The sequence below is a fragment of the Antechinus flavipes genome, chromosome 1 (genome assembly GCF_016432865.1).
Source record: "Antechinus flavipes isolate AdamAnt ecotype Samford, QLD, Australia chromosome 1, AdamAnt_v2, whole genome shotgun sequence".
Lineage (NCBI taxonomy): Eukaryota > Metazoa > Chordata > Mammalia > Dasyuromorphia > Dasyuridae > Antechinus > Antechinus flavipes.
The window spans coordinates 240,612,895-240,637,740 of record NC_067398.1 but is presented as its reverse complement, the minus strand read 5'-3'; the positions used below and the strand labels follow the sequence as shown (position 1 = coordinate 240,637,740).

The window sequence follows — 24,846 nt, the reverse complement described above, 5'->3', positions numbered from 1 at the left end:
TATGAATAGAGGGTGAGATTTGGAGTTATAAACACAAGAGTTCAAATCCTATCTCAGACATTTACTGGCTGTGTGACTCTGGACAAGTCACTTTTACTTTCTTTAGCCTCAGTTTCCTCATTTGTAAAATGGGGATAATTTCACCAACTTACATCACAGGGATAAAGTAAGGATCAAATAACATAATAAAGTGCTTTGCAAACTTAATTTCTACGTAAAGTAGCTATTTTTAAACAACAACAAAGATTTCATCCCTTTATATTACTCCATCTAGCTTGATTAGCTCAATTAATTAGAGCATTAAAGAGGTGAAGGTCTCCTCTTCAATTCTGAAATAGTTCACTTGGTTGTACACAGAGAATGACTCCCTTCTAAGGCTCTAAGTTTCACTTCTGTCCTTAGCCAGGACGCTGGAGATGTATGCTACTTTTATGTATGCTACTATTCTAAGCTGACCTTGGAGAAGAGTGTAGAGAGCTCAGTCCCAAGCCATGACCTTCAAGAAAGCAGTTCTCAAAGTACATGTACCCCATAGTCAAACAGCTGATGAGTCAGCAGCAGCATCTTCCAACAGGAGGAGATAGCTCAGTCTTATAATTCCTACTAGTTCACATTTGGGGGAAGGGAAGGGTTTGCAAACACACTCTCAGGAGTGAGCTGAACCCTTATTTGAAAGGCACCCTCTTGAATGATTTAAGCAGCTATTTGAAAATGGGCAATTAGAAACTGATGGGCAGAAAGGAGTCTTTAGAAAAATCTGTCAGTGTGGCAGAGATTCCACAAAAGCAACTGTAACTGCTGCCTCTGAGTGACAGGCACTATATGGCTGACCCCCTCCAATTGGGACTTTGCTGGAAACACAAGGCCAGAGTATTTGTCATGACCAATGCTTGAGAACTAGAGGGAATTTTCTAAAGTTTTTCAGAGGCTTTCTCTGTTTCTTTGGACCCCATTAGTTTCAATCCATGTTGAACTCTCCCCACCCCCACCCCTCACACATTCTATTGAGGTTTGCTCTGAGGTATTCTATACTTGGAACATTTCTATACCAATAAAACCAACGCAAGACTGCTTGAAAGACCTTTTTCCTCTCTCAAGCCTTCCTTCTACATTGGGAACCTTTGATTATCCCAATGAATCAAAGAATCGCAAAATCTGAGACTTGGAAGGATCCTTAATGACTGTCTAGTCCAACTTACCTCCTATCCCCACTGCTTTTGGCAGGGTCTGGATATTATATGTTAACTCATGGTCAAAGGTATATTTTAATGGTGGAGGGGGTGAGGGGTGAGGGGAAATTGTCTACCCCAAACACATTATATAGGTGAGAGTAATGGGACTAAATACTATGAGCATCATTAATTTGGGGGGCTGTTTGGGCTAGAGACTACTGCATTTCTTATTAGTCTTCTGCAATTGTCTTTCAACTAATGGCTGAAGTATGTAGTCCTTGATGATTTATTAGCTTAAACTTTGATGCAGGAAAAACTCTCCCAGAAACATAATTGAAGGGTCCACTTGTAATTTACATATTAGATTGGGAGGGCTTCAGCTGCCTGGATGGATGGCTGGTCTGTGCTTTGTACTAAAGTCATAGGCATAAAAGAAACTGAAAGTGCTTACTTCTTGAGGTTTTCCTTCCTGCCCTGGGATATGCCTTTCCTAGCTCAGGTCTACAGTGTCATAAATATTTCCAGCAAAAGGAAAATAAATCCTATTTACTCACAGGCCTGTAATTTAGAAAAATTATAGTGGTACTGTTAAGATAAATTCATCAGGATAGTTTCTAAAATCAGGAACTTTCATATCCTCTAACTTCACAATAAAAAAAGTGTCAGGAAGCATTTATTTTTCTTTTTTTTCATTTTTTAATTTTGTTCAGCATTAAAGGAACTTCATAAACATTGATTGTCATTTACAGAAAACATTCAGAAATCATGTGTGCATTATCATGGAATGCTAACAGTATTCAACTAATAATTTACAAGACATAAAATAAGACGAAAACCTATTACATTCTAAAGTAATATAAAATCTTTTTATTTGACAGGGAGTGCTGTTGTATTCTAGTATATTTATGATTAAAAAAACCTCAATGCTTACTTTCTAAATGACTCAGGCTGTAGTTTTACTCACATACACATAAATTAGGGCTTATATATTAAACAAGGAGAGAGAGAGAGAGAGAAGAAAACTGCAGATTCAAAAACTATATATGTCACTGGATTCATTTGTGGTTTGCCTTTGACCTCTATAGGCCAATAAAAATACATTATTATAATACAATTAAGCTTCAGAAAAAAAATCAGTGTTGACTATAGGAGGCATTTTTCTTTAGAAGGTATTTCTTGTATGCTTTTTTTTTTAGAGTGAATAATATATATTTTTTACATACTTTTCATTCGGCAATGCAGCTTTTGTGCATTACCAATAGTGGTGAGCATGCTTAGTAAGAGAAGCAAACCACACCCCTCCCCTCCCCCACCCCTTAAGATACAGCAATGACAATTATCTACAGCCAAGCACCAAATAGCCCATGGTTTCAACAGCTGGGGGACCCAATGTCGTGCTTCACCCTACCAAGAGCAGTTGGAAATAAGATAAAAAACATTAAACCTCTGAAAGTTGGAAGTATATGAAAATCATTTTCTCTCATAATCCTAAAAGCAAGGAAGCATTGTCAGGGATTTCAAAAATATCGGAAAGATTCATTTAAATCTAAATATCTATTTTTTTTTTTTTATAAATCGATCATCATAAAATACTAGTGATTTAAAGTTATATTTGGGATGCAGGAAAAGCATCCAAGTGCATTGGACTTGCTCCTGCCTGTGTTGCTATAGCCATTGATATCTTGGTTCTCCCTTCCCCTCAACCTCTCCCAAACCCTCCCCTATGTTCTTGAAAACATTTTATTTGGTGAAGGTCAGTTATGGCTTCAGATTACAGTGAAAGAGTGATCTGACCTCAAGTTTTAATAAGAAATGAGTGTGTACAAAAATATTTTGCTCGTCAGAAAGCAGACCTTCTTCTCCTTCAGATATTTCATGCTGAAAAATCTAAAAAAGTTAAATGCTGCAAGGACAGATGTACTTGCTTGGGAAATCTTTGCTCATTCTTTTCTTTGTTGGTTTTCAAATTGTCTGGTTCAGATGCATTTTGCAGATCTTAGGATGATATTCAGCACCCAGACCCCTGGGAGCAGATTTCATTGACAGCCCTGTGCCTTTATCAGTTGGTGGTGTACAAACAGAGGCATACAGGTTAAACCTAGAGCTGGTCAGAATGCTTCCCTGTCCCAATCGATTTCCATTAAAAACTGAGGAGCACATGACACTCATAGGAAGCAAGTACAGAATTTGCTTGTTGGTGTTCTTTCTCCTCTAAAAAATTGTTATAAAGTCTTATCCTTAAACAGAGACATAGAAAAAATCAGTGTATTCACTGTCCTGAGATATTTACAGCAAAAATTACAGAGACAGTGTACATTGTATTAGACCTTCCACAAGCATATATTAAAAGTAATTACATCTGAAAAAATATTTTTATTTTTCCTCTACATTTCTACAATACATACTCAGGGTTTTTTTTTTAATGTCCCCTCCCCCCATTACTTTCTTTAATGTTAGTTAGATGAGGCAGATGGTACAGTGATTGAAGATGGGATTATGTAGCTTTCCAGATATCTAATTTGTATGTTTGTGCATGCATGTACAATTGACCACATGCATGCTATAAATATCTAGGTAGATATGCATATATTTTCCACAGGTTACAGCCACGATAGCTTTATTAATATGGTGAATACCCTTCCCAACTAGGAAAGAACATCCCTTATTGTGATGAACTTGGTTTTGCAGACATAATCCAGTTTGTGTGTGTGTGCTTTGTGGCCACAAGTAACAATCACTGACCTGCTCTCTCTGGTTTACTGGAGGTCACACTTATAGTCATGCAAGAGGCAAAGATTATTTATTATAGCCAATTTACTTGGTAGGTAACTCAGAGGCTTGAGAAAAAAAGTGCATGAACAAAATCCCCATCTGCTACCCAAGAATGCAAGGTCCACACTATGGAACAATGGACGGCCAAATGAGTATTATTCTATTATTAAATCTTCAGATAAAAAGGGAAGTCCCACACAGACACATTGAAAGAAAAACACATACTCAAATAAAACATAGTGCATTTGAATTTCAGAAGAAGCTGCCAAATGTATCTAATGACTTGGTTTTATTAAGCTGGGAGGCTAGTCAAGACAAATAGAAGTGCTTTTTAGTTGTTACCATTAAATCAAATAACCATCAGTCTGTTTTCTAATTGTCCAACTGGTCTCTACCTGGATCTAGACTACTGGAATTTGCTGCTTCCAATAGTGTTAGAACAACAGGGAAACCAAATTGAGAAGAATAAGGAATAAGAGGAAAAAAATCCCATCTCGGTAGAGGTGGTCCATTGAAACAGGACACATTGATGCTACTTTCAACGGACCATGTCTACACTATTGCCCATGTATCTGTAATAAGCAAGGGCCACTTTCTGAAACAACCAAATGCTTCTTCACTTCAATAGTATCCTCTATTATCAGTAGCAGCTTCCTCCAGTAGTTTGAAGAGAGATATAACATGCTGTTACATCTCTGGTCGATGGTGACTTTTTGTCTTTATTTTATAAGAGACAGAGTGCAAAACATTTTTTTTTTCCACAAACAGAAACCTTAAAGGTTATTGCTGTTCTATCTACTGATGTCTCCTCTCATTCTTACTACATAGTTGTCTATTTGCATGACCTGGAATATGTAAGTATATACATAGGCTTCTGAATTAACTGTCAGTAGTATTAACCTCATTGGACACAAAGATCCCTTGAAGAAAATAATTATTGAATACTTCTTTCTTCTGTTTTCAACTTAGTAAGGGGATTTTTCTTATAATAAATAGAATGAAAGAAATACCTACAAAATAGGCAAAGATGGACAGAAGCTCTCTGTGATCCCACAATTTCAAGCAATATTTCAGGTAGTCTGACACTGATGTACTGATTGCATTAGCAGCGAAAAACTTTAGAATCAACCAGATGGTTCAGTAGATTGAGTGCTGGGCCTGGAATCAGGAAGACCTGAAGTCAGATATGGCCTAAGACACTTACTAGCTGTGATCCTGGGCAAGTCACTTAACTTGTTTGCCTTGGAGGCAGGTAAGTGACTTAATGGATGGAGTGCTTGGCCCGGAGTCAGGAAGACCTGAGTTCAAATGTGACCTCAGATACTTACTAGTTAGGTCACCCTGGACAAGTCACTAAACCACTGTTTTCTTTACCTTTTGGAGAAGGAAATGGCAAACCATTCCAATATCCTTGCCAAAGACAACCCCATTGGCAATAATGGTATGCTGTGGTTCATGGTATCTCTAGGAGCCGGTCACAAACTTAATAACTGATAAGTTTAGAGTCTATCCTTGGGATACTAGCATTTTGTTGGAATTCTGACCTCATATGTAATTGACACATGAGTAGTTAGTTGTCTAAAAATTCTTCTCCATATTTGATTTGGCTTGAAATGGTACAGAGTTCTAAGTAGTATGGGATAAACGACAAGGGAAATTGCTAATAAAAATTATACTGGATCCTTGCCATAACATCTTCTAATAAATAATTACATGTTACCATAGTATTTGGTTGTCTTGGATTCCTCCAAAGGGATCTAGTTGCTTAGAATTTGCCAAATAGGTCTGAAGTGTTCAATTTGGAATCCAAAGACCTAGATTTGAATCCTTTCTCTGCCTTGTGAGATTTTTATTCTTCTTGGCCTTGCTTTTCTTGTCTGCAAAATAGAGTCAGAATAGATGACCTCTAACATCCTTTCCAACTCTAAATCCATGATCTTATTTTTAAGATAGTTCTATAGGATGGACCCATGTGAATGATAGCCTAAAATGTTTTAAGTGAGATTAGTTGTAAAGCTACCTTGGAAACCTATTTTTGGTCTAATATGACAAGTCCCAGGTTAGGTTATACTTATGGTTTAGCCTCAGATCCTGATAGTTGGCAGTGAGAAGGGATCAGCCAAGTGTTTTCCTTCCAACTTGTGTTCTTCCTACTGCAATACTGCCACAAAGGCAGCTTGAGAAACCACATCTTCCGTGTTCTGGCCTGACAAATAAAATCAATTGCTCCTTTGCTCAGGACCCGAGTCAAACCTGGTTTTGCTGGGAGATAAGCTGTGGAATTAACAGGGCAGTTTGGATATTTTGCTAGTCAGTAGATTTTAGAGAAGGGGGCTGAGCTGTCTTTAGCCAGCATGCTATCTGGGGAATGATGGCTAGAACTTTTCAGTGAATTGAGGAAAATGGTGACAGTGAATTCAGGTTACAAGCATGTAGGGTCAAATAGCTGGCCTGATAGCCTTGTCTGGTAGAGGAAGAAAGGGAATATGTTTTTACTGCTTACAGTTTTGTTAAAATTTCTTTCCTGTTTTTTTTCTCCCCTCATATTTGATGTAGATATTTTTTTAAAAAATAAATGAAACATCCCTGAGTGGAATACAGTGCAACATCTGCATTAAGCAGTGATTGTCATTTACAAAGAGTGAATTGAAAAGTATAAATTGTGGCTTCTTTGTTGTCTCATGTTCCTTGTATCACAAATATATCATAGATAATTGTTGATTCTCATGGAGATGGGACAAAGTGCTTGGACATAATGTAGTGTAGCTATTAGCTAGGACCTAAGGGAAAATCAGTTGTTAATATCAGGTGTTAGTTTCTTCACAGATGTGTTTTGAAGAGGTGCTCAAAAAGGTATAACAGATTTCAGTGCTACTTACAGCACATCTTGATTCTCTCTGGACCAGATTTAGATTTTTCACAGTATTCCACAGTAAAAAAAAAAATGAAGTATTTTCTCTAGGTCCTGAAGTGGACATCAGAGGTTGCTTCCTTTGGTCTCTTATCTTGGCTGGTAGGATATATGATGGGTCAGCTAGATTTAATCCCTCTCCCCCAGCTACAAAAATCCACCACCTTTAAAGTTTCAAACCAGCTCTAGAAAATGTAGAAACTACTCTAGTTCAAAGCTATCTTCTCCAGAGGCAAGTGGGGGAAGCAGTCTTTCTGTAAATTCACCCATGGGACCAGGGGAGGGGGAAAAATATACACATGCTCTACCTCTTCATAAATTGAGTCAATTAAAAACCTCTTGGGAAAAATGAAGGAAATACATGATTCCCAATGCAACTGAATAAGAATTAAAGGCCAACAATGGAAAACATTAGGATAACGGAAGTAGGAAAACAAAGTTTGACATAAGTTCAAAGCTCAAAGGGAAACACCAGGCAGACACTTAGAGCCTTTCCTATCACAAGCCAATCATAAAACATCTATTGCATTTGGAAACGGGTTGGTTTAATGGAGTGCCTTCTATTACCCTGTTTTCCTAGCAATCAGTAAAGTAATCTTTCCATTAGAAGGAAATATGACTCTTGGAATTAATTCTTTATACAAAGCGCTAGCAGGAGTGACATTTACGCCAAAAAGAATTGAGTCCCTGTAGCAGCATAATAAGCCGTCTACAGCTGTCTTCTTCGACACCCAAGGTAATTTGGTTCAATGTAGTTAAATTAATTGAATATAACAGTAGTTGAGAATGAGATTCATTATTTTAAAGCCTTTTTTGTTTCCCCCCATCGGTTTGGAATTCATCAATCATTAGGGGAAAAAAGCCTCCGGATTCTATCTGGAAAAGGCAAATGCCACAATTCTGGTTATCTGTGAATTCTTATGTGTACCGGAGAAAGCTAATCTCAGGAGAGTTTAAGAGCTAAAAATCCAAGTTTCCATTGATGACTGACTGCACCTATCTAAAAGACACAAGCATTATTCCCTCTTTCATGGACCCCTTCCCTCCCAGGAGAAAAGACCCTCTTTTAATGAAATGGTGGCTTCTGTTAATTTATAAAAGAATGGCATAATTTTCATTATTATGTACAAGTTTCCCCTCTCCTGATCTTGCCTTAGATCAAGTAATACTGAACAGGCATAGAAGACTCACTTGACATTTTAGTTTCTTTCTGTAGAATAACCTAATCAGGAGTAAAGGGAGAAATGAGGATTAATGTACCACCAGCCCAACTTCTCTGATCCTGAAATCAATATTATGGGGCCTTCAGATGCACTGACTCTACAGTGTGTGTTTTTATGTATGTATGTGCATATATATAATACATGTACATATTTTATATATATGTGCATGTATATATGTCTATATGTATGTATATATTTAAGTTCAGAGATTTACTTTGTATATTCTGAAATGCACTTTTAATGTCTTTAAAAAGATGAACAAGTGATGCTATTATTGTTGCTTAGTTTTTTTAAAAGATAATCTAAATATTGTCTTTTAAAGATTATTTCATAGCAAGTCAGTTACTGCTCTACTTTTGCAATATATGATATGAAGATTTTTAAAGAGATGGAGGCAGAGGCAGGGAAAGATTGAGTGAGAGAGAAATAGAGGCAGAGATAGAGTGAAGTCCCCAGAACTATAGAGGAGAAATATGGGAAAGCTCTCTCATTCTTATATGTGAAAATAGTGAACTCTTAAGAACTGATTCTTTGCCTGGTACTTACTCATAGTACTTTTACTTCATTTGAATAATTCCTGGAACTAAACATTTGTAGAAAATGGCACTAACACCGTCGTGTTTTCATTGATCACATCACTTTTTTTTTTTTTTATAATGAATATGAGTTTGCTGGTGATTGCTATCCACAACCTATATTTCTCATTTGATGCAATAATTTGCAGAGGAGAAATCCTTTTTGTGACTAGAAATTTGGGGGGGGGAAGAAAAAAAAGTTGCATTTTGTAGTGGGAAATGCCCAGTAATATTTATTGTGTTGGATTAAAAACTTTTCCAGTCACAGGTCCTCAAAATATTATCTGTTGCCTGATTCTTAGAACAGGAAAAAAAATGTACTTTCCATTTGAACCCTCCAGACAAGGCTTTTATACCATGGCTACAAATAGAGCTGTTAGTATAGAGGCTGTCTATTGAATCCATTACTTTTTGTACATGGATTTCAGAATATTGATACCATCCAACCATTAGCTATGGATGGCTAAACTCTGGTTGGCAAAGCAAAAATCCAGATTACCCAACATAAAGGTAACACATTACACAGAGGGTAAATAATACAAGAAAGCCTGACTGAACATCCTTTGCAAGTAGGCATGGGATTTTAAGCCACAGTATATGTGCATGTATAAGTAATAGTCATATATAATATATTCACATATTATATACTTATTACATACATGCACAGCACTTTCCAAGACAGCTACAAATTTCCACATGCAATTAACTATCTAAAAACATAGAAATAGGTAAGTCTAATAAGTGAAGTTTTCTTAAATTATATCTGAACAATAAACAGCAAGAGTAATAATGTAAGGTACCGCTCTGTTCTCATTTTTTTATCTACAATAAAATTCTATGAACAGTTGTCTCCCAAAACATACCCCAATAAAATTAAAAAAAGATAACACCCAGTGTCCTATATTTGTATATTTATGGTCAGTTCAAAAAAAAAAAAAGAGCCCCACTCAGGTGCATATTTACATTCTTCAAACTGTAGCGGTGAAAAATAATTCTATTAAGTGCAGGACATTCCTAGTGTTGCAGTAGTGACATTTTTCATAAGTCTTCATGAGCGCATTGCTTTTGTCTTAAGAGTGACGCATTTGAGAACCACATGACAGCTCTGTGCTCCCCTTCATTTGCAGACTGTAGTACAGTCAGGGTTGAAAAGCTCCTTATATAATGGAGGAAATAGTGTGTTCACTATATCAGGATGAGATTGCTTAAATACCTGCAGTTTCTCTCCATGCAAGTTGCAAACTGCGGTGATGGTCGGTATCTTGGCTATTAACTGCATATGAAAATAAAAAGAGAAAGAAAAAGGGAAGAATTGGTTTTAAAGGTTGATCATTGTCTTCTTTTCTGAGTCAATGTTGACAGTCTGAATCTTTCTGCAGTGAAACCAGAGGAAACCAAGTAAATGGGGTTAAAACTATGGGTTGGAACAGAAGCTTCCCAGAATGTGGGAATCTTTATGTGTCAAATCAACAAGTGCTTACTATATTCCAGGCACTGTACTACAATATAAAGAATATATATAAAGAAAAGCAAAACAACAACAACAAAACACTACCTGCTCTAAAGGAGGTCACAGTCTAATAAAGGAGACAAATAATCATGAAAAACAAAAAACAGACAGGATATGTTGGAAATTTAGGAGGTAGAAATGAGGAAAGAGAGTTTAGGTTGAAAAAGCAAAAAGTAGACAGAGAGATGAATTGTTTTAGCTGAGGGACACCTGGTTCAAGGATGCTAATTAAAAACTTTTGAGAGGAACTGGTTATACATTTCCCAGAGACGTTATATGACATCTGAGTTCTAATTGGATGATTTTAGTAGAGAAGATTTCAAACTCTGTCAAACTGTATTCCAAAGTTTATCAGAATTGATTTACTGTCAAGCAAACTTTTCTAATGGAATATCTCCACTTTCTATCCCCAGAAGACAAATAATATATATTTTGAGTTTACACATGAGGACTGTTAAACTCTTTTTGATCAATTTAGAATAAAACCAAAGAGTTATGCATAAAATGATAAAGTTGTTAGAAAGAACTTTCAGGTTTTTCCAATACAATATTCTTATTTATGGATGAGGAAATAAAAAGATAAAGTAACTAATCCTATGCCATATGACTAGAAAATAGTAGTAGATTCCCAGACCACTAACTGTTTCACTATATTATAGCAACTGGTACATATGTGGGAGATTCTCTCAGGTTCTTCAGATATGGGCACATAAAACTTCTTGATTTGTGAACAAAAGTTGTTGCTTTCGGACAAGTTTTGACTGCCCATAGTGTTTTATAAAAATACCAAAATCTTATTTTTTTAAAGCCATATTTGGGATCCCCTATAGTCAAGTTTTGATTTCAAGGTTAATACTTTGAATTGCATAATAAAATAGGAGGTAGCATTGGATAGTGAAAGAAACAGTGGATATTGGAGCCAGAGGACCTAGATTAAAATCTGGGCTTTGCTATTTCCTACCTGTGTGATCCTGGAAAAGTCAGTTAACTTCTCTAGATTTCAATTGCCTCCTCTGTAAAATGAGTATGCTGGACTATATATGGTCTCTGAAAGTCTTTCTAGCTCTAAATATATGACTTTCAGCAGCTTTAAAAATACAGTAAAATTGGTCAATTTCTGAAAAGAGAAAACTGACACGTAAGTGCAAACATCACTTGAAAGAAAAAAAAATGGCAAAAAGTTATAATTGCCAAAGAGATCTCCTATAAGGTGTTTTCCTTTCTCCCCATTTCTGTCTTCATCCCTATTCAATCATATGTTTTTAAAATGACTTTCAAAATAAAGGAGGAAATAGACATTGAAAAAATTTTGAGTATCAACTATATTTAAGGTTTTCCCAATTATAATATTCTGAAGTAAAAAATTTCTGCTCTTTTCTTTCTTTCATCCAATAATTAATGAAATACGTGTATAGTTAATGGTTTTAAAATAGCACTAAGATCATAATTTTTTTTTAATACAAAAGGATACAGAATACATAGTGTAACATGGGTAGCTTAACTTTTTAACAAAGCTGCCTGCACTGCTGATAGAAGTTGACATAAAAATAGGGTGATATTTGTTCATGGAATAGGTAAAACTGGATGTGAAAACAAATACTCCTTGCTTGCCCTATAATTCTAAATGTGCTGTTATGGCTTTTACTTTTGCATAGTGACTAAGTAATACCCAATTCATGTATAAAGGAAGAAAATTGATGAAAATATAGAATTACACTGATTCCCACAGTTGAATCACTTTGGGAAATGATGACAATTCCATTAACTAGTTAATATTCTATCCAAAGAAGGCTTAGCCAAAGCCATCACAATTCTAGATAGAAGAGGGTATTGTATATATTAAAATCTCAGATTGTTTTTTGAATTTTTCCTTGTTTGAATTAGCTTAACTAGAGCTTATTTATAACTACACTAAGATTTCATATCTTACCTTCTAGGACTCAAACTTCTTAAACTTTGAAACTAGATATTAATAATGGAATCAACCTCTATATTATATTCTCTCTCTATAGGATTCTATATTCACTAAGATTTTCAAAGAGTGGGAACTAAGCTTCATTTGGTCGTTCCCAAAAGATAGGCTGGAAAAGCAAAATCACAACAGTGACACATCTATTAGTTTTACTAATTCAACAAAGGATATCTACTTATAGTTGCTAGTTCTTCTACAATGCATTATTAATATGTAAATATTGTAAATATGTAAATATGATCTCTTTCAAGGAGGAAGGTTGAAGAAGTTTCACTATATTTGTATAATCATGGCCTATTACTAATTGATAAAGAATTACTAATGTTATTTTATAGTGATATAGGTAAATACTTTATCACCAATTTTTTAACATAAAGTCACAAAAACTTACTAGAATTTTGTTTAAGTTGACTACTTATTCACATCATTGACTTTGTAGAGCTAACTGTTCCTCTTTAAACTAATTTTACTTAATATTATATTGCTATAGACCTAGTTAGTCCTTTGATATGAGTATACCTGTTCAGTAGATTGTGGAAGAAATTGAAATATATGAAAATATGAATATTAAAAAACTATATGAGAATCCCAGGTTACTTTCAAAACTGTTCTGCTTGTCTTTTCTTTCAATCTGAATGATTAAAAAAAGTTTTATGAGCACTTTCTTATTTCACTGTCAATTCCCAAACAAAAATCTACCTCACTCCATTACCAACAAATAGAATCCTTCCTTTGAAAAAGGAAATCTGGTTATTGAAAACAAGTTAGCACATTGGCTCTATCACATTCTCTTCTTGCTATCACATCTCTACAAAGAAGAAGGAAATATATCCTAGCATTAGGATTATGTCCTGTCCAATTTCGGATGTAATATCTGATGTTCTTTAGTGTTGTTTTCATTTACAGTATTATTGTTATTGGGAATAATATTTTGAGAGTCACATAATTCACTTAAATATTTCTCATTGGGATAGTTTTTTGATGGTCTCTATCAGTCAATTCATATTGAGAGATCTTATTAAATTCATGGGGAAAAAGTAATATAATCAAGTTCTTGGTTTAAAAATTTGGGAAAAGGAGAATTATGATTTTGTAGTTTTTCCACATTGATTCAAATGAATAACTGATTTCATTAACCATGATTCGATGAAGCACAATCTATTCTAGTACTGAATACAAAACATTTCAACTCCTTTGGCATAGAGTATTACATTAGCATATTTTGACCTAGTGATGAGTTTATAGGAAATTAATATGTTGAAAATGAAGGCTGGTATTTTATTTCTTGTGTTGGTTGTTGGCACTTGCAAAATTGATGATGAACCATTTTTAAAAAGTAAGTACAGATTCTCCTTATTTTCTGTGAAAATCCAGGGCCTAAGATGATGCTCATTCTACACTTTGAACTCCTCCTTCCTTTGGTATGGCTTGAAGTCATCTGCTACTTTTTGTCTGCAAAAGAAGTCTGACACTAATGATTCCTTTTGTATTTTCCATGAGAGCAAATAAGAAATGAAAAGAATATCCACTACAAGCCCACGTATAATGGACTTGGTAGTTTTAAAAATATCTAATAAACTGTTGAAATAGAGGCTGCAATGGGAGAATACAAAGTTCAGCATCAGTCTTGAGAAACAATACTGCAGGATGCCTCTCAGGAACAGCAGCATCTTCCGTCAGGGCCCAGAAGGGTCTACTGAAGGAAGCAGCAGGCAGTCACTTATTGCTCATTAATATTATGTAGTACAGCAGGGGGATGTGCATTTCAAAGAGAGGCCAGAAGCAGCCTTAGCAGCACTTAAATGGCACAACAACTTTTCTGACAGCTGGGGAGATGATTCAGATGCATTCAGAGAAGGAGAGGGTGGGGGTGAAGGGGTGGGTTGGAGGTTCCAAAATCTAAGGAAATTCCTTCACTTTTGAAATAATCACAATATCAAGACCACAAAGAGAGCCATTTTAAGTTTGCTTCATTCACACAAGTATTCCCTTATAACAATGAAGCTTTAGTTATATCTACAGGGGTTGTTAATAAAGGGAAAGAAAAAAAATTTAGGAATGAGAATATTCCCTTCCTCTTTCCTAAGAAGTATATTCTAAGAAAATTAATAATTTTTGAACCTTGAAGCAATAGGAAATTGGACTAGCTGTTACAACTGATGTAGAAAGAATGGAAGTGGGAGCCAATAAAGTAGTGATCTTGGTTCACAAGAAGCATGCTTAATCCTTACCCCCATCCCCACCCTACAACTGGTATACAACTAAAGCATGATAAAAGATGCAGAGACAATAAATAGACTTGATAGAGCTGGAAGGGATTTCAAAAGCCATCAAGTCCAACCTATTTCTATTATTTCACAAATAGTGTCTAGGGAGGTTTAATATCTCACCCAAAGGGTCTGATGTGGGATTTGAAAACACTTGCTTTATCTTCTGCCACTGATCCTAACAGAAGTATATTTCTTTCTGATTTGGACATTTTTGCCACTTTTTTTTTTCCTGAGGCAATTGGGGTTAAGTGACTTGCCCAAGGTCATACAGCTAGAAAGTGTTAAATAGCTGAGATCAGATTTGAACTCTGGTCCTCCTGACTTCAGGGTTCTGTCCACTGCCCCACCTCGCTGCCCCCATTTTTGCCACTTCCTAGATTATCTGTTGATACCTTGCTCCAATAATTGATACTGAACTTAATGTGGATATGTGATTCATTTATATCACTGCAGTTCAGAACTCTTAATATTATGAGATCTGTCTCAGTCTCCCTTAAGAGTTGGAGTTATAGACATCTACCACTGCACCTAATTATCACTTGACACTGTTGAACATATCATATTCCTTGAAAATATATTTTCCCATAACTTTGGTAACACTGAACCAAACCAGATAAGGTTTGCCTCCTATGCTTCTAAGCACCCCTTCTTTGTCTTCTTGAATTGTTTCTCCTTTCATTAAATGTGAAAATTCTCTGAAGATTTTCTTTTTAACTATCTTCTTTTTGTCCCCTTCCTCAGAGATCTTATCTACTCTGGTAACCTCTTTCTAGAGTCTAGCATTTACAACTCTTTGTTGTATATTTATACTTGGATATATTATCTCAAACTAGCTCCTTTTCCTGATGTGTGTATTTTTATTAATACTATCACTATTTTCTTTATGACTAAACTCTATAATCATCTTTAATTCTTCATTCTCCCTTGCCCTTTATATCCTATAAGTCATAAAATTTTCTAATAGATTAAATTTCTTGACAGGGACTATTTTGTTTTTGTCTTTGTATCTCCAGCCCATAACTGATACATGGAGATGAAATATGTTGCCTAAGGTTAGGCAGAAGTAAATAGAAGATACAGTATTTGAAACCATGTGCTTTGATACTCCACCTTCATGGCAAAAGTATTAGTATGGATAGGCTAAGTGGTGCAACAGATAGATCGCTGGGCTTTGAATTGGAAAGACATCTTCAAATATGGCCTCAGACACTTACTAGCTGTTTTACCCTGGGCAAGTCACTTAACCCTATTTGCCCAGTTTCCTCATCTGTAAAATGAGCTGGAAAAGGAAATGGCAAATCACTCCAGTAGTTCTGCCAAGAAACCCTCCCTCCCCTCCAAGAAAAAGAATCACAAAGAGTTGGACATGACTGAAATGACTAAACAACATTAATACAACTATTGAATATCTGGTTCATTTGCTCACCTTGTTTATTGAATTATTGAACTGAATCCTTCTAATAAATTCTCCATAATCTCTTGGTCTTTCATCTCTTCTTTTCTATTCCAACTGTTAGAAACTTCATATAAGTTTTTATTACTCTGTTCTTTAGCCCCCAGTAGTTTTCCCTTTAACTTATCCTGGCACAAGAATATCCATCCTCCCCCCCAAAAATATTATTTTGATCATGTTATTCTTTTCTTCAAAAATCATTTCTGTTTCCCTTCTCTCTACTAAATAAAGTACAACTTCCTTACCTGTGGATTTGAGGGTTTTAATAACCAATCCAAAAACATTTATTAAATACCTACTATATGCCAAGGAACAATCTATCCCCAACCTAGCTTACAGCCTATCTTCCATTATTCGCCTTGGTTCTGGCCAAACAGGTCAGCATTGCATCACCTGAACATTTTTCATGTTTTCCTCTCTCAGGATCTTTATATTGCTGTCTTTTCTGTCTTGAATATTTCCTCCTCAATACCCCATCCATTCCTCAAGATTCAGCTTAAATGCTGACTGTTTCATGAAATAGCTACCAATTTTATCCCAAATGGGAATGAAGTTATCTTAATGAACTCTTATAGTGACTCTCACATGTATCACAGATCATAATGATGGAAATGAATGCATTTACCAAATTATCACCCAAACAGTAGTCTATATTGCCTCTCATTTTAGTTATTTGTGTATAAAGTTGGCTCTTTTTAATATGCTTGAAAAAAACCTCAAAAATCCTTGGGCATATTTGTATATCCACAGCATCCAATATAATATTAATATTTTATTAATAAATATTTCTTGAATAATATTAATAATTTATCAATAATATTAATAACTATTTCTTGAATAAGTGAATGAAGGTGATAAATTAGGATATTATTTTTCATCTCACCTTGGGAAAGATGAAAGTTCACTGGATCACAATTCTATCATGTTTTATAAAATAAGGAAATTAGGCTAGCTGATGTTTCCAAATGCTAAATCTATAGTCCCATAATATAATTGAACTCTACTTTTGAATGGCTAAAATCATGAACTCTGAGTTGAGTCCTGGACTTTAGCCTTCACTGTGCCACAAAGTTGTTAGACTTTGCACTTTGGATATCACTTTCTTCCTGTATTTAGAAAAGAAGTTGTTATAGATGATCTCTCATGTCTTTTCCCACTCTAAATCCATATTCTTACCATCTATCCAGAATTAGAATTCTATGTCTATTCTTCTACTAAAATATCAACTCAGAAGGGCTCTAGTTTCTTAACCTGCAAAATGGGAGAGTTGATTAGCTATTTTTTTTTAAAGATACTTGATTTCCCTATCTTGCACAGGCCTGAATCCATTGCTTATTGGCACAGAATCTCTGACATGCTCTTTTCCCAGAGTAGGCTGAATTTGCCTTTCCTTAGGCAGAAAAGCAGCTCCCTGTTCCTAAAGATTCACCATATTAGTGCAGATTTAGTGTGGACACTGAGAGGCTTAATCCTATTGCAGCTTAGAACTCTATAGAGTTCAAGCCTTACATTGCCCAGACAGAAATTACAGGCATGTGTTCACTAGGTTTTTAGATCACTTCTAACTCTGATATCCTAAATAAGAACAAAGCACAGAATTAGAAAATCATAAGAAATCATTGGAAAATCTATGTGTCAATTGCTACAACACTGGCACAAACTGGGTAGGGTTTCCTCCTCTATTCCCTAACCCTTTCCCCTTTCCACAAATTTTCATCTCCTATTGTCAGGACAGGAAGAAGGAGATTTGCAATCTTTCTTTACTAATGAAAAAGTCAGCCTTGAGAAAAAACTCATCAGTGATACCAGCAGTCAGACCTTCTCCCCCACCCCCTCATATATTGCTTATAAGCATAGCTCTTACACTGACTCATTTTAAATTCTAGGACTCAAGCTGGGTACTTGGGAGTTCTTAGGTTCTTCATGATCTGATCTCCTAGGAAGTAAGCAACTCAAAGTGAGTCACAACTCTCTCCAAATGAGAGGTTAGTGAGAATTAACAAAAGCTCCCTGGACACAGGTTGTTTTGATGCTCTACTTTGTGACTTTGGTGCCCAGAACAATGTAAACCAGATGACTTTGTTTTAGGTCATGTTATTTCAAGTCTATGACTCAGGCAAATTTTAGACATTCATTCTCTTTCTGTCCGAGATAACACATCCAAAAAATCCTTAAAACAATCACATTGAGCACATAATTGATGAATCTCTAATAAATAGGGTAAAGAGGGAGATATTTATTTCCCTTCCACATCATATAATAGGAAGGGATCTAAATCTAGAAGGTCATTTATTTCAAACTCCTTAATTTTACAGATGAGGTAATTCAGGCAGAGAGAATAAAAGTGATTTTCCTAAGATCACATAATAGCAGATATGTAATTTCCTTCAAATTATCTATTGGATCTACCCAGAAGGGGACTTTTGCAAAGATAGCAGAGATCAAGAAAGACACATATTAAAAATTATGGAAGAAAACTTTTCTGTCACTGGGGGAAAATAAGGACTCCTTAGAAGAATCCAGTGAAGAAGATGGATTTACTCGTTTCTAGTAAAATACTCTTTGTAATAAAGTGACTCTCAGAACTTCTATTTTACGGACATAGAGAACATTAACTCTGAAACTAAATTTAAATCAACAGAAAAGAGTCAACTTGACTTAAGAGTCAAGAGTCAACCACATCTTTCAGAGTCTATTATTAAAGAAAAAGCCTTCTCTCCAAATTCCACTTCCCAACTCTACCATTTACGCCAAAAGCATAGAATCAGATTTATACCTAGAAATGGCTTTATAGATCATCTTATTAAGTCTCTTTATTTTGAAGATGAAGAAACTGAGGGACAGAGATGTTACATGACTTGCTGCTTGCCACACATATAATTAGAAGAGCTAGAATTTGAAACCAGACCTTCTGAAAAAGTGCTATTTCTATTATACCATTGCTGTTTGCCATTATGTGTCCTGCCTAACCAAGGGCAGGAGACAGACCCCATCCTCTGGTGTCACTGCTTTAAAAAGAGGGCTTTTTTAGGCCATCAATCCTCACCTGAGGTGGTGAAGTGGGTATAAGGCTGGGCCTGGAGTCAGAAAGATCCAAGTTCAAATTCAAACTCAGACTTTTGCTAGTTGTATGTTCTTGGACAAAGTGGGTTAATCTCTATTTATTTCTACTTTCTCATTTGTGGAATGAACCTGATAAAAAAATTAGCAATTTTCCCCAGGTTGTTGTGAAGATCAACCTGAGATCACATTTGTAAAGTGCTTAACACAGTGCTTAGAATATAGTAAGAACTATGTAAAAGCTATTATTATTGTTGTTGTTGTTGTTATTATTGTCATGCCCTGTAAAAATCCAACTTTGGATTACTCTCACCATCTACAATCTTTGTCAGGACTTATGTTTTATTCAAATATAGCAAGAAAAAACAGTTCCTCTGGAAGGTAGAATATGTGGAAGCATGAAGAGATTTGAATACCAAACAGAAGAATTTAGGTTTGATCACAGAGGAAACAGGGAGCCATTGAAGTTTAAGTGAGTGTGTGTGGGGGGCACAACATGGTCAGACTTGTACTTTTGGAAAATTGAGTGGGAAGAGATTTAAGGAAGGTAGACCTATTAAAAGGTTATCATAATAGTTAAGATGAAAGATGAAGAGCACTTGAACTGGGATTATGGCTGAATGAGTGGAAAGAAAGGGACATATGAGTGATATTATAAAAGTATAAATGACAAGATTTAGCAACAAGTTGGATTTATTTGGAGTAAGGACAAGTGAGGATGTGAGAATCACATTGAAGTTGCAAGCTTGGGGGACTGAGATAGAGACCCTGAGAGAAAACAGCTTTGAAAGACTTAAGAACTCTACTCAGAGTAGTGGTCAATGTTGTTTCCAAAAAACTCTATCCACATCCTCACAGAGAAGTGATAGACTCAGAGAGAATACTGAGCTATATATTTTTCAGACAGAGTAAGAATTTGTTTTGCTTAATTATGAATATTTGTAGAAGGATTTTGTTTTGCTTTTTTTTCTCCCAATGAGAGGATAGTATGAAAGAGAAAAAAAAATAGATTCTTGTTAAATGAAAAAAAAAAACTTAAAAAAAACTTGGCATTACATTTTTACTGGCTGTCCCCCATGCCTGGAGTTCTCTTCCTCCTCACTTCAATCTTAAGCTTCTGTCAAGTTTCATTTAAAATCCTACTATCTACCTTTGATAATTCTTCTTAATGCTAGTGCTTTTCTTTGCTGTTCATCTCCAGTTTATCCTATAGAGCATTTGTGCCTAGTTTGCATATCTCTCCTTTAGACTATTATTTTTTTGAGAGTAGAAACTAATTTTTTTTTCCTTTCTTTGTATCTCCAGCACATAGCACAGTGCCTGGCATATAGTAAGTGCTTAATAAATGCTCCTTGACTTGGTTTGAGTCCCATGGAATTAGTTATAAAGGTATTTTGCTCATATATGCAAATGTGAAATCTACATGAATATACAGATTTTGCCTGTAGCACTTAAAACTTTTTCTCCCTTTTTTATACAAAGGAACTCGAGCTGGATCTAATGCTGAGTAAGAGAGTTTTAATGATGAAAAATAAGGTAAAGAAGCTGTCTTGGATTCAGATAAACTGGAGGTTTATTTTTTAGTTTTTGTTCTCTTTATACCCACACAAAGTAAAATCATGTACTGAAAAAAACATGAAAAGAGTTATTAAATTTAATGTTCTTTCCAGCTTAAACCCTAAAACAACTATTTTCTCTGGGGATTTTTGGGGGGAACGATAATTTCTTCTGAAAATTTTTCTGTTTAACAGAGAAATTCTAGGAAGTCTATGCATATTCTTCTCATAATATGTGTCCAATATAATAAATAGACCCGTTAGTTTCCAAGTCATGATTCAGTCTCTGGCTGTGTGTGTATTGGCCTTGTGACACTATATTACTATACTATTCTTATAGTATTCTGGCTTTTGGGATCATATTCTACAATGTTCCCCGGAACATTGAAAGGCACTGTAGAGAGCAACTTGTCCCATCCAGTGCAGAAATTCTTTTCTCAGTATTCCCTATAGATAAGCATCTGCTTGAACATTTCCAGTGATTTGAAGTTCATTTCCTGAAGAAGCTGCCCATTCTATGGCTAGATAGCTCTAAGAATTAAAGCTTTTCCTTCATTTAGTCTAAATTTCCATTCTTTCACTTCCCAACCATTAGTATTGATTCTGTATGTTTGGGAAACACAGAACAAATAAATTTCTCTCATATATTTAAGTCCATAAAAATTGAAGACAGTAGTAATTAGGCATTGAGAAGGAATACTGAATTGGGAATCAGAAGACTAGGGTTCAAATTCATCTGCAATGATCCTGGACACCCTTAACCCTTTGAACCTTAGTATCCTCATCTGTATAATGAGACAATAGATGACATCTAAGATATCTTTTAGCTATAAACTAGTGATCCCTATGTTCATACAAGAAGGTTGAACAAGAGATCCTCTTACAGGGTCCCATCTAGCTCTATATCCCTGACATATCTCTCTATATTTTTTCTTCTTCTATTTAAAATCCCCCAGCTCCTTTAGCTATTCTTCCCATAATATGCTTCTCAGACTGTTCAGTTTCCCGGTCATGGTCCAGTTTTTTTCTGGACCTATAGAATCATAAATTTGGAGCTGGCAGAGACTTTAGACATCTAATTCAATGCTTTCATTTTACAGAAGAAATTAATTGTCAAGGAAGTTTAAGTGAATTGTTTAAGGTCATGTAGATAGTGCTGGAAACTAAATTTGAGCTTTAGAAGAGGTCTTATGACTCTGGAGCCAGTGCTCTTTCCACTGTTGTAGCTTTTAATCACTTGGGTAAGAGTTGAGCATGCTCTCCTTCGTGAGTAGTCTCTTGTTATAGAGTTCCTAGTCAAACTGCATAATGATCTGTGGACCTACCTTTGCCAAAGTCTCATCATCGAGGTGATTCTTCTGAATCACATGCTGAAGTGCGAAATAAATTTTCTCCTGAAGCTTCTGAACCTTCCGAGGTTCTATTAGCCAGGCTCGGTCTGATAAAGAAAAAAAGATGAATTGATAAAGAGAGAAACAGGAAAATTTTAAAAAAAAAAGGCTTCGGCATCATTAACCATCAATGAAGACAAATCCTACATCTCAAGCTCCACAATGGGTCACTTGTTTTTTTTTTATATTTTATTTTATTTTATAATAACTTTATATTGACAGAATCCATGCCAGGGTAATTTTTTTTTTACAACATTATCCCTTGCACTCGCTTCTGTTCCGATTTTTCCCCTCCCTCGCTCTACCCCCTCCCCTAGATGACAAGTAGTCTTATATATGTTAGATATGTTGCAGTATATCCTAGATACAATATATGTTTGCAGAACCGAGCAGTTCTCTTGTTGCACAGGGGAGAATTGGATTCAGAAGGTAAAAACAACTCGGAAAGAAAAACAAAAATGCAAATAGTTCACATTCGTTTCCCAGTGTTCTTTCTTTGGCTGTAGCTGCTTCTGTCCATCATTTATCAATTGAAACTGAGTCTTTGTCAAAGAAATCCACTTCTATCAGAATACATCCTCATACAATATCGTTGTAGAAGTATAAAGTGATCTCCTGGTTCTGCTCATTTCACTTAGCATCAGTTCATGTAAGTCTCTCCAAGCCTCTCTGTATTCATCCTGCTGGTCATTTCTTACAGAACAATAATATTCCATAACATTCATATACCACAATTTACCCAGCCATTCTCCAATTGATGGGCATCCATTCAATTTCCAGTTTCTAGCCACTACAAACAGGGCTGCCACAAACATTTTGGCACATACAGGTCCCTTTCCCTTCTTTAGTATTTCTTTGGGATATAAGCCCAGTAGAAACATTGCGGGATCAAAGGGTATGCACAGTTTGATAACTTTTTGGGCATCATTCCAGATTGCTCTCCAGAATGGTTGGATTCATTCACAACTCCACCAACAATGCATCAGTGTCCCAGTTTACCCGCATCCCCTCCAACATTCATCATTATTTTTTCCTGTCATCTTAGCCAATCTGACAGGTGTGTAGTGGTATCTCAGAGTTGTCTTAATTTGCATTTCTCTGATCAACAATGATTTGGAACACTCTTTCATATGAGTGGTAATAGTTTCAATTTCATCATCTGAAAATTGTCTGTTCATATCCTTTGACCCACAATGGGTCACTTGTAAAATTGCTTTTGAGGCCAACTTTCTAGATTTGCAATACATGACACAGGAAATCATGATTTAGTAAAAAAAAAAAAAAAGTGCCGGTTTCAGAACTTCTTAATGTCTTTTTATTTTTAATCACACATTCTCTCTCTCTCTTTCTCTCTCTCTCTCTCTCTCTCTCTCTCTCTCTCTCTCTCTCTCTCTCTCTCTCTCCTGACAGAAATATAGCCTTAGTTTCTATAATGCAAAGTAGAAATGAATAATCTGTCTGGAAGGGAAAAAAATGTTTCATGGTAGAATAGCCTTGATTTGGTAAGGTTTCTCCCTGCCCACACACTTAGGCTTTCTTATCAAGTAATGAAAGGAAGCTGTTCTATGTTTTGTATAGTATTAATATAAAATGATGCTCTCTGTAATATAAACTGCATTTACTCTTTAAATCCATTTCTCTCCTTTGTTAACTGTTTGTGGTGGTGGTGGGAAATTATAGTATTTATCTTCTGGGTGCTTTATATAAAACAATGTGAGAGGATTCAGCATGGTGGATGAGCCTCAAGTTGGAACTGACCTATCCAGAGTCCTAGGAATGTAAATTAGCTTTACTAATGAGTCAGTAAGAATCTCCAGATGCTGAATAGATACCCATGGAAAAGAACCTGGGCATAATACTCCTGAATCCAGTTCAAGTAAGGTGAGCAACTTGATTCTGTAATTCTAGAAGGGACAATGACAACTTTACCCAACAGTTAAGCAAACCCTTACGTAAGTGAAGACAAAAGCCCTCAGTGATTATTGTCATTCAGTTTAAAATTAGTTGCTCTCTCTTTCCCTTCCCAGAGATGTCTGGAATGAAACAGTCTGCCACTATTGTGGGATAGTCTTGGGAAACATGGAGCCTGGCAGGAGAGAAGGTCCACTGGGGCTCAGGCTTCTGCCTAGTGGGAGGGCTACTGCTACCTGTTATTCTCCTTATGCTTTTGAGAAGGTGGCTGGCTCCATATCAGCACAGTCACAATGTTAGTCACAATATCAGCACAACCACAATGATTGAAGGTTATTGATGGGGGGATCTTGGCAGGCTGGAAAAGTTCCATAAAGTAGATGGCAAACTTCTGTGACCTCACAGGCAGTTAAGTGCCATTGTGAATAGAGTGCCAAACTTGGGGATCAGGAAAAAATAAGTTTAAATCCAGTTCAGATGTACTAGCTGTGTTATTCTGAACAGGTCATTTAACCTCTTGTAACCTCAGTTTTCTATTTGTAAAATGAGTATAATAGCATCTACCTTTCAGTATTATTGTGATGGTCAAATAAACTAATAACTACAAAGTGCTTGGCAAATCTTAAATCACTTTATAAATGTTAACTATCATTATTATTATTATTATCATACCAGACAGAATTTTTTTTGGGGGGGGGAGGAGAGGAGGTTTGCAAAGTGGAAGGGGGACAGAAAGGAATACAAAGATTTTTTTGCTTATATTTCCATATGAGCAAATGGGAAAATTGGAAAAATTCAGACAAATGTTTTCTGTTGTAGTCCCTCTCTGGCTGTCAAACAATTGAGATTTTATTGACTATACAAACTTTTCTGCCACTATAGACAGGGAGGATATGGTGGAAGGGAGGGAATCATTTGCTTTCACATTAAGGTTCAGGATTATACATGAATCAGGCAAGTGAGAAGTTTGGTTAAATCATGTTTAAAAATCAGATATTAGCTCTTTATTGATATGGGGCCTTTTGGAAAAAAAGGAGGGGAGGAAGTTTCTTATTCAGATGCTTCTTTTG

The 24,846-nt window shown here is 35.7% G+C and overlaps 1 protein-coding gene across 1 annotated transcript in view; it reads right to left on the bottom strand.

Annotated features, from left to right (window-relative positions):
- Positions 1–1,844: 1,844 nt before the first annotated feature.
- The window catches only part of RORB (RAR related orphan receptor B), a 259,834-nt gene continuing 236,832 nt past the window's right edge, over positions 1,845–24,846 (bottom strand). Inside the window, exons 9-10 of the mRNA XM_051998503.1 lie at positions 21,800–21,912; positions 1,845–9,926 (exon numbers count right to left, since the gene is read on the bottom strand). Coding sequence (XP_051854463.1) covers positions 9,771–9,926; positions 21,800–21,912 — 269 coding nt within the window. The 3' untranslated portion in view covers positions 1,845–9,770. The remainder of the gene's footprint in view (positions 9,927–21,799; positions 21,913–24,846) is intronic.